Source organism: Cupressus sempervirens, chromosome 7, assembly GCF_028749045.1.
Source record: "Cupressus sempervirens isolate cs-2001-9-10 chromosome 7, ASM2874904v1, whole genome shotgun sequence".
Taxonomy (NCBI): domain Eukaryota; kingdom Viridiplantae; phylum Streptophyta; class Pinopsida; order Cupressales; family Cupressaceae; genus Cupressus; species Cupressus sempervirens.
Genome location: NC_143124.1, coordinates 777,049,135 through 777,060,650, shown reverse-complemented (window position 1 = coordinate 777,060,650; position 11,516 = coordinate 777,049,135). Strand labels below are relative to the sequence as shown.

At 32.2% G+C, this 11,516-nt stretch overlaps 1 protein-coding gene across 1 annotated transcript; it reads right to left on the bottom strand.

Annotated features, from left to right (window-relative positions):
• Positions 1–2,154: 2,154 nt before the first annotated feature.
• LOC149549636 (cytochrome P450 94B3-like) lies at positions 2,155–3,962 on the bottom strand. The gene has a single exon (XM_089792942.1). It carries the CDS (start codon positions 3,811–3,813, stop codon positions 2,335–2,337), a length of 1,479 nt encoding a protein of 492 aa, XP_089649068.1. The 5' UTR covers positions 3,814–3,962; the 3' UTR covers positions 2,155–2,334.
• Between the last annotated feature and the right edge of the window lie 7,554 nt (positions 3,963–11,516).

Genomic DNA, 11,516 nt, shown 5'->3' with positions numbered 1-11,516 from the left:
CAATGTGCCAAAAACTCAATAAAAGAGGAGACATGCCAATAGGTCTTGCCCTGGCACACACCCCACCACAAGTGCCAAATCTCCTTGACAAAGAAGCACTATAAAAGGAAATGAGAAATATATCAATACTTAGTTCTAGAACAACAAGAAACACATTGAGGGACCATGAAATCCCACCTTTCTTAAATTTTCCTAGGTAAGATGGTAGTTTTGGACAACTAAGCACATGAGAAAATTGCATTTGGGACAAGGAAATTTATTCCAAACCTTCTTTGACCATGACCTTTCAACACCTTCACACAACTATCTATTAAGCTTAGAATAAATAAGATGAAGCACATCCCCAAACCAAGATATTAGGTAATAGAAAGGAACTATACTCCTAAAAAGATAGAATTTGGGTAAGTCATTTTGGTCCCTCTCACTGCCACCGAGTGACCAATCAAAATAATCCTTCCATCTATAACCAATAATAATGAGGTAAAATCTTGTAACATGTAGAGGAAGTACTTAAAAGTGAAAAACTACATAGGTTGTTTAACTTAGTGATGAAGCATAATTTCCATCACTAATAAGACTACATAATCCATCTAAAACCTTAAAGGTTTATTCTTAAATTAAGGGAAAGGAACACTTACGAAAAATCCAAAGAGGAACTTAACACTATTGGAACAATCATTTGAATCCATAATCAAATAGCTCCTTGCTAATGATCTCATTATATTAACTGAGAAAACAAGTACAATCCTCAAGTCAACATCTTACAGTTGGAATAATGACCACTATTATAAATACTATATACACAAAGGTCATAAGAAAAATAGTTGTGCAATAGAATTGGACATGTTATACAAGATCTTATTGATGATGTAACTTAGACCATGAGATATTTAAGAATCATGTTCATAAGCATGAAAATGACAAAATGAGAGCTCGTAAATCCAACAATATCATAATCTATAGATATTTCAATTATAAATATTAATTCATCCACATTAGTGAAGGAGACAATCATGTGAACACCTTCACCCTTAAAGGAATAGTACTTGAATGCAATGTTGCTACTTAAAAAAGAATAATCATAATTTGAGAGCCTCATTCCAAGATTTTGACACCTACTGCACGATTATAACATCTTAGAAAATTTTGGGAAGACACACTCACAAATATCTATACTTGAGCTCTTACAATTATGTCTTCAACATAAGCGTACTCTAGAAAAAGTTCTTGTCAAAGCTACAATGCCCACATACATGCATTTATCTCAAATTTCAATCCATGGTGAGACATAATGTGTCCCTACATGTGCTCAAATTCATTCAAGATGATGAATCTTCCCTATAATAACCTCACAACTCACCTAACCTAGACTAGAGTCTACATTCATAAACCCAAAATCAAGTGAATCCTTATATGTAGAGGAGACAGTCTAAATATTTTTCCCTTGAAAATGGTCATATATTTGGGGTTCTTTGAGCATGAAATTCATCCTAAGAAAAAATCACAATCAATCTTGATGATAAAGAGTGTTCCTCTAAATGGTCAGTCACATTACTAATTATGCTTGGGTCTATGTTTATAAATGCAATTTTCCAAGTCTTTGATATTAATTTTTCCTACAATACTCTACTGGGAGTACTATGAATACATGAAGACTATCAGTTAATCAAAATCCTTACAAGGAAGTTGAAGTCTGTCTGCCACTTTATGGCATAACTAGAAAATAAGTGTCAAGCTTTATAACAAATGTCACACTTAAGTGGAAACATGTCAAATGTGCCAATTTGATTTTTCCCAATAGACCTATTAACCTTATTATTAACTATTTAAATAAATAATATTTAAATAAAATATTAAAGGAGAAAATATACATCTGTTAGGGTACTCATTGTCAAAGACATAGTATACCTATTATATACGTCAAAACTAGTACTAATACATGTTGTTATGTACATTCAAATCTCTTCAAAAGAAGAAGAAAAAATGCTATTACTAATTTGTACAAATCAAAGGCATATGCTTTTAAATCACCAATATGAAACTTGTCTCTTGACAAGAACCAGCAACTCATTCCTCATAATCAAAATAGCCCAAAATAAATATATAAATCACAATCCCAAGAATTCTAATTTATATGTATGTTTAAACAAAACATTATAATTCACTGGACAATGCATTACTTGTTTCCATAAAGAAAATTATACAAAGTATCCGGATTCCGTATTATGTACATTGACAAAATGGTACTAAAAGTAAATACAAACAAACAAAAGATATCTTTTCTGACCAAACGTATACTTCTACTATTACAATAGATCGCCTCTGACTTTTTAATTATGCGGCTCGTTTCTGCACAAGAACAGGCAGCCCATTCTTCATAGTCGAAGTCAAGCTAGGAATGGAATCTGCCGTGTGCAGAGGATCAACCCGCAATCGAAACCCACGAATCACAGAAGCAGCAATATATTTCATCTGAATAAAAGCCATTTCTTTCCCAAGACAAACGCGAGCACCAGCCTGAAAAACAGCGTACTTAAATGGGCTATGCGGAATAAAAATCCCATCTTTAATCCATCTCTCCGGCTTAAACTCCATGCAATCTTTGCCCCAAATGCTCTCCATCCTCCCCATTGCGTAGGGATGATAAGTCACCCAGCTGCCCTTTTTCACAAAAGTCCCATCTGGCAGACAATCATCTTCCAAAGCATGTTTTGAATCATATCGAACTGGAGGATACAATCTCATCGATTCGCAAATCGCAGCATGAAGATATTCCATCTGTTTCACATCGTCGTATGATAAAAATCCCTCTTTTATTTCACCCAATTCCCTCAGAATTGTTTCCTCCACCTCTGGATGCGAAGAAATGAGCCAGAAGAACCATGTCAGAGCAGCCGCAGTAGTATCTCTGCCCGCCAGAACGAAACTCACAACAATGTCTCTCAAATGTTTATGATCGAAGTTTTCTTCGTCGGTGAGCAGAAGAAATCTTGAAAGCAAGTCCGGTTTGAATTGGGCGCCCAAAATCCCAATTTCCGCACTTCTTTTCTTTATAATATCGCCGGCAAACTCATTGACGACTTGAATTGCATTGGCGAGATCTTTTTCGGAGCCCAATTTCAGAGCCCGCTTGAATTTCCACTCCAGATTTATCACAGCCCTCGCTCTTTTTGAACTCAACTGGCAGGCCAAATCCATGGCGTCTGCAAAATCCGATCTTGGGAGGCCGAGGTCGAGTAAATTTGGGTCTTTTCCGAAAGCCACTTTGCAGATGTTGTCGAATGAAAATCTGCGGAGAACGTCTTGCAAATCCATAAAAGTCCCTCTTTTGCAGGCCTGTTCGAGCACGGGGATCAATCGATCTCTGGTCTCCGATTGCACGCAATCCACGATGAAATTTCTCAGGGATTTCGTGCTGAATTCGTAGCTCGCGATTTTCCTCTGGATTCTCCACGCCTCTCCGTCGGCATTGAAGATGCCGTTGCCCAGCAAATCGTTCAGAATCTCGTTAAAGATCTTACCTTTCGGGTAATTCTCGAATCGGGTCTTCAATATGTGTTCTACGTTTGCTGGATTGGCCGTCACAACTGTTCTTGTGCCGCCCAACCGCTGGATTGTCATTGTCTGAGTCGGAGAATTTCTCAGCAGCTCTGTGTACCATTCGCATAGCCTGGTCTGATTCTTCCAGAAGGAAATCATGCACCCAATTAAGGGATATGATTTGGGTCCATAGAAATCATCAGAGATTTTCCGCTTGAAGAACAAAACAGTTATCAGAAACAGCAAGAACAGCAAGATCATGACGCCCGCCATAGATCTGTTGCAGGAAAAGCGTTATCTTGTTCCAAAGGACTTTCCTTTTAGATTATCAATCAAAGGATGAATCTTGTTATAAATATGATGAGAAATCTATCTGATGGAACGAAAGTAGGGAGATATCCCTGATACTTGTAGATTATCAGATATATTTCTAAATATATAGCATGAGCAAATTTAAGCCGTGAAAAGTGAAAATGTCTTGGCTTGTTAGATTATTGACTAAAAGGTATATTGTTCTATAACATGTGCAAATATTTTAGATGGTAAGAAAGAAGGGAAATCAATGCATATCTTTTTTAGACTATCAATCCATCAAGCATATATCTTATCATATAGGGAATTTACTTAAAAAAAACTTATTCTATAAGAAATTTATTTGATGTAGGGATTAAAAAAATATTTATCTTGTTAGACTATGAATCAAAAAATATGTTATTACATAACATGAACAAATTTGTTAAACTAGAAATAAGAAATCAAACTTCCATTTATTTTTAAGACTATCCATCTAACAAAATCTATCTAAAATAAAAAGAAAGAAAATCAAAAATATTTTTATTTTCTTATATTTTCTATCAAAGATTTAGCAAAATCTATCCCAACACCCCAATAAAAAACTTTTTATATTTTCTTCAATACGAACATCTAGAAAGATAAATAAGCCCCAAAAAAATCTTTGTTCTTCTTCCATTCTCTATCAAAAATTATAATAACCCAAAAAAATCCTTTATCTTCTTATATTCTTCATCAAAAGATTATTTTATTGGATCATTGATCCAACGTTTTATCTAACAATTCAATTCCTCGTGGTTTCCTTACCGACTTGTTTGACACCCAATTTATTTCGATCACATGTGAGACAAATGCAAATGCATAATGTTTGATTTATTTTCTGCTCGTGCTTTCTTTCTCTACTGTTTTAATGAGTCTCCTCCAATGTTTTTCCATGGATGATGCATTTATTGATCTCGCTCTTATTCAACAACTGCTTGCACCTAACTTGGGACCTGGTCTAATGGAATTTAGACATTAAAAATTAAAAATCTTGAACATAAATAGATATATACTTTGCTTGAACTTTAGGTATTATAGATGATTGGACAATGGGGATTTTAAAAATGCAAAAGATCAGGAGACTTACAGTGACCAGAGGGGCCCTTGCCAACCTTGTACCACGTGTGTTAAATAAAAGTATATTAAGAAAAAGTCTTATGTCTACTTTAATAAATGTTTCTTGACGTAGCTGTGCCAAAATAAATTTATAGGTCAAAGACAATAAGTCTCTAAGTGTTACGTCTGTTTGTTAATCAAACTATCAGTCACATTTGGTGAATCAATAACGTTGAATAACTATACCACGCAGGTGCTTTACATTTATCAAGAGTGGTCACGGACTCACGCCCATTGGAAGAGAATTCTTTTTCATCTTAAAAAATGCTGATTCCCTTCTCAAATGGGAATAGTTTCTTCCACCCAAATTGTTTAGTGGAAAATAATTTAGTCAGAATCTTGATCATGAATAATGCACATGGAATTGCTGCTTGTTGAATTCAAATATAACAAAGTTTTGCATTTCTAAATGTATATGTTATTGTGATATTGTTACAACGATTTTTAATCGAGTAGTTTTTCAGTTAAACTTGTTAACTCGTGTTTCATGAATAGTGGTTAATCTAAATTCGTTTCTCATGAGGATGAATGGAACACTTAGCACTCGAGGCATCTAGGTATTGCTTAGAGAAGTTAAGCATTGGACCTTTCGTGAAATATATCAGCATCATATTAAATAAGAAACCCAAACATTGGGTATAGCAGGAAAAATACAACATATATGGCCCAAAATGTAAGTTTTCTACATAAAACATGGATAATTAAATGAACGTGTAAACTAAAGATTAAAAATTATTAGTAAAAGACACAATCAATCTCATATAGAGAGTAATGCATTTTATTAGGATACTATCGATCCATTCTTATATCTTGTAAAAACATCTTTTATCGATTATATAGAATCAATCACTAGAAACTACTATCTTCTCCAATATTAGCATTATCAACCTTGTGCTTACTAGAGGGAATGTCCTCTAATGATTATATAGATACGATTATTAAAATCTAGTGTATTCTCCAATATTAGCATTATAGGCCTCGTTATCATGCTTTCTAGAGAAAAAATCTTCTAATTATTGCACATACTTCATTGATAAAAACTACTATCTTCTTCAATATTGTCATCATATATGCTCTATTGTGTATTCAAGCCAATTAAACTTAACATCAACACCCTTTTATTTTTGTAAATTATAATTGCTCATATAATTCACTATTCTTCTAGCTTTTAGTAAAGTCTAAAATGCCTTAGAACTAAGAAAATACCATCTACTTTGTTACCCAATTGGTAAGCATACATTGGGCATCTAGCTTAGTTTAAATATATCTTTTCCTTTTTCATTCATAGTCCCAATGCTTGTCTCCTTTTGAATATTTTTTCCTTTATGTAGTCACCATAACCCATCCTAATAAGGCATCACCATCTCCTTTTGATCCTCTAATTCTCTCCTATCCATATTGACAAATAATTCTTAAAGACTCTCCATAAGATCTAGATATTATACTACCATCTTAATATTTTACTAAATTTCTTCTATTGTGCTCTTGACCTTATAATAGCATTATATACATTGAATTTTATAATACAAGCACCTACAAAATAAAATAGAGAATGTAGAACATCTTCCACAAACAAAAATTTGGCAAGAATGATTTGTTATATTCCTCAAAGAAAGGATTAAAGAATGAGTTACAATTAGTAAAATGATTTCCTTTTTCAAGATATATATTTCCTTGCATAATGTTTGTTTTAGATTAGGATCTTCTCTTTGTTAAGATATTTACATCCTTGTTTGCAACATAGTCATGCTTGAAAATGCATGTTTAAGATCTATCACTTAGAGTATACAATGTATTGTATTTTCCTTTAACTTCAGACTTGGGGAGCAAGATTTCATTTTTTAATCTTCCTTTTCCTTTTCTTTCTAAGGGTCCATTTTCCTTAACTTATAGTGGAATTTGTTTATCATGTATCATTATTTTCTTACATAGAATTGTTCATTTTGACTTGGGATTCTTCCTAATACAAGAGGTGTGCATCCTTGATCATAACCTAATCCTTATTTATCAAACTATTTTCATCCTAAATAAATTTCTTTAGGAGATTAAAGTGTGCTATCTTCCATCAAGATTTCCTTTTTCACTCAGTAATATAGGGCTAAAAGGGTGTAATATTAATCTCCTCCCCTCTTTGTCTTAAATATACCTTTGTTCAAAAGCTCCTCCTAAAGGTAGATTTATTGTAACCAATATCTATTCCTTTCAAGTGTCTCTTCCCACTTATGGATATCCTTTCACAATTATCTATTCCTTGGCTAATAAGAGTCTTCACTCTTCGATGAGGTATAAGTTGTACCATTCTAAATTGGAAGCACTTCAATTTAATGATTGTTTAGCTCCTCTTTAGTTTGTTTGAGTTATACACTTACACTTTGAGCATACTTGATTCAATTTCCTCCTCTCTTTCCTAGATGAAATTGAGATAGGACCTAACATATTATCCTTAATTTCCCATTCTTTCTTGTGCAAAAATCGAAGTAGGATCTAACTCCTATGTATCCCCCTTTTCATCTCTTATTTTGACCCTATGTTTGGATTCATTTTACTATTTTCCACTTACCTGCTCATTTTTAAACACAAACAGATTGAACATTTGAGATCTAGAGTAATATCCTACAATTAGTACCTCCAAGGGTTGAGTTCAAGGTCACCCTCTACCTAGGGAAGAGGTCAAGGTTGACCTCTATCGAGCCTTTAGTTTCATAGAGTCTCAAACTCATTTCAATTAAAACACTTTCCTAGTCAGTGCAATTGGCTCTTGCAAGGTTTCATCTCATAATCACTATAAAAGAAACCTCATTTTCTTCATTTGGAAATAAGAAACAAGGACAAGAAGAGGAACACAAGAACACTTGGGTGGACATCCCAATTCTTCATGGAATGATTGCAAAGTAGAAACCAAAGACTTAAAATTATCCATAGAAGTAAAGTAGTTCATCATTTACAATTTGTCAATGAAGAATCAAGCAACTATAATCTGCCATTCAAGATGTTATAATGGTGTGGATAACAAATTTTGAAGATGGCTAGGAGAGTAAAAGCACTATTAGCTATCACACTTTTATAAAGGAAAAGCGTAACAACAATAAAACTAATAAATTTCAATGACCAAAATGTCATAATTCTATTAACAATTTGAAGATGATGTAAATTGATAAAATATGTTAAATATTATAAAGATTTTTAAATAAGAATTGACAAGTTTATAAAAAAATTAAAGTTTATTTTTTTATTGCTAAAAAATCCTGAAAATTAGGTGTTTTACTTCCCGCCACAAAACTATATGCCAAAAATATTTTTTGATATGAATTTAAAATACATGTTAGAAGACATGTATAACTAGTGTAGGAAAATAAATATTTATTTTGTGATTTATAGCTTTTTAAAGTTAAACTTTTTAGAAATTGACAGTTTTCATCTCCCTCCATCATTCCCCTATGAAATCTATACCAACTGAAAAACAATTATGTATTTTTGAAGAGAATTATCTCCTCTAGTGCAGCATATAAATTTTATTATTTTTGGATACAATTTACTATTTTTTTTTAATCTACCTTTTTTGAAAACATAACATACTTACTTTCATTATTTAATAAATCAAACATTATATTCCTACTCCAAACTCTATAGAAACTATATTGTAAGATTCATGATTGAGAGATCTATGAAATTGTATTTTTGGTTTTTCATGTTTGTCAAATTTTAATGAGAAAACTGGGCCTTAAAGTCCATAATTTCAGCAAGACATGTATTTGGTTGATGTGGCTGCCACATGGCAAGCCACATTAGGGGACTCGATCAAGTCACACTTGGCTGAGTCCTACTCGGTCAAGTACCCCTCGACCAATCCTATGTATGGTCGGCCCAGCCCCACAGTTTGCATGGGTGCTAGCGTCTCATACAAAGGTGGGATGAAAATTGTCATTTTGAAAGAAAATTAATCAAGTGATTCACTCCTACTTATTGTTTGGCTACTTAATTGGCACTTTTGGACAAGATAGTGAAAACTCAATTTCTTTATTGAGGAGTATTGAAGTAATTTTCTGAATATTTCACACATAATGGGAAGTCAAAGAAAAAGAGCAACAACATACCAACAAAAGAGGGATGCCAAAATGAAAGGACATACAAAACATGTTCGACAAGTTGTTCAAGACAAAGAGGTACCTATTAATGTTGAAGATGAAGAAATGGCTATTAATATTGAAGATAATACAAGACAAGATCGGAAAGTTGTTGGTGCTAGTAATTAAAAAAAAACAATGTGCATGGAACATTTGACTAAATTGAATGAAGATTCTCTTTTTAATCAAGTTTCATCCGAAGACATGGTATCTAATAGTGCAATCAAATTGCATCTTAGAAAATTGTGGGAAGAATATTTTGAGAATAAATCTTTGATAGGAAAAGCACAATTATTTGTCATATTATTCAAAAAAAGAGAAATGACACCAATTCTAGAATTGTTGGGTATCAACAATAAGAGAACCTTAGAAGGTCAAGTGAAAGAAACATTACTTGAAAATGTGATTGATTCTTTGAATGTTGTCAAGAGTAAATGCCAAGGAGTCAATTCAACTGATGTACATAGAATATTGATGACTATGATTTCAAGCAAGAAGTTGACATGTAAAAGACAAGTTCAAACAATTTCTAGTTTACTAAATGTTTCAAGAAAAACCATTCAAAGGTATATTCAAAGGAGAAAAATGTAAGATGAAAATATTGAAAATAACCGAGTCAGTATTTGTAGACTTCCTCAAAAAGATAGAATTTTTGAAGATGTAAGAAGACATGCCATTGAATATTGGACTAGCCACTCTCATGTTTCATCTAATAGAAGGGATGTTATACAAATAAGAGATGAAGAGATGCATAGAAATATTTTGCATCCTTGAAATATTTTTGCTAATACAACACAAAGTGAGTTGTTTGATGCATTCAAACAAGAATTTCTAGATTTGAAAATAGGTCAAAGAAAGTTTGAGATGTTGTGCCCTTCCTTCATGCACATAAATAAGGTTAATAAAACTTGTTGTTTTTGACACAATTTGTGAAGTCCATTCTATGTAATAAATCAGATGATGCAGATTTCAATTTCCAAGTATAAAAGGTGAATGCATTTGTTGTGGATATTTACAAAAAATTCTATTTAAAATTGAGAATATTGATGTTACAAAGTTAGTTGTATGGAAGAGATTTGGATACGAGATATACAAAACAAAGACTGGATAGGAATTGAAAAAAATTGTATTGGAGGAGAGTGGATTGCCCTACTTTGAGTTTATGACTAGATTTTTAACTATGATTTATGCACATATTCAACATTGTCAGAGTGCACAATGGTAAGCAAAACAATTTTGTAAATCTAAAAATTCTTTCCCACCTGGATGGATTCTTTCATGTAGATATTTCTAAGAACTACAAACTTTCCCCTCAATGGCAACTTCAAGCACAATATTATCATTCTAACCAAGTTGCAATATTTGTACAAGTGACTTACAGACATGGACAATTTGATTTGGATTGGGTAGAAAGTACTCAAAATGAGTGCATTATCATCAAGGAGGTGCATTTCTATATTAGGATGATAAGGTACATGATAGGAGCTACGTGGCTCATTGTTTTGAAATGTTTTTTTGATGATCTTTCACAACATGGGATTAATGCTTCACAACATTGGATTTGGTATGATAGTTGTGTGGGTAAGTTACATATGCATGTGATCTTTAGTTTTTCAAAGTTCATTTTAAAAATTGTATGTCATTTAAAATTTGAATTTATTAGACCAGTTTACACATGTATGTATGTACATATAATATTAGAGTCAAAGCACAGCTCTGTGCCACCATTTACAATACCAAAACCTATTATGGTCAAGTCTCATTTCTCTATCAAAACTCAATTTTTTTCAAAAACTAAAAATACCCTTTTATAGATCTCAGATTCAATATCATCATTATATAAATTTTTGAGTTTTTTGATTAGTTATAATATGTTATAATTTCAAAATATTATAAGTTGATTTTTCAACATTTCAAAAGATGCTCCCTCAAAAAAGGAAAAAAATAGTAAATCATATCAAAAAAAATTTAAAATTATATTTATCTCTAGAGGAGAGAATCCTCTTCAAGAATATGTAACTTTTTTCGAGAAGGTGTAGATTTGATAGGGAAATTTTGATGGGAGGAAAAAATTGTTGGATTCTGATAAGGTTGAGCTTGAGTACTTATAACAAAGAAAATATATATCAAAAATTATTATTTCTTTATTTGTTCCCTAGCTATTCATCTATAAGATATTTTTAAATCAAAACAAAAATGGATGATTTGCATATACTTGTTTGATGCTAACTACACCTTATATTTTTTACTATTATAAATGGACTTCAAAATAAAATAAAATGAATAAATTCTTACTCAAAAAATTTACTAAAAATTATAGGCATAAAATTCATCCAATTCTACACATTTCATCAGTTTACATCATCTTCAAATTCTAAACACAAATACCATTCTTTTTTTCAT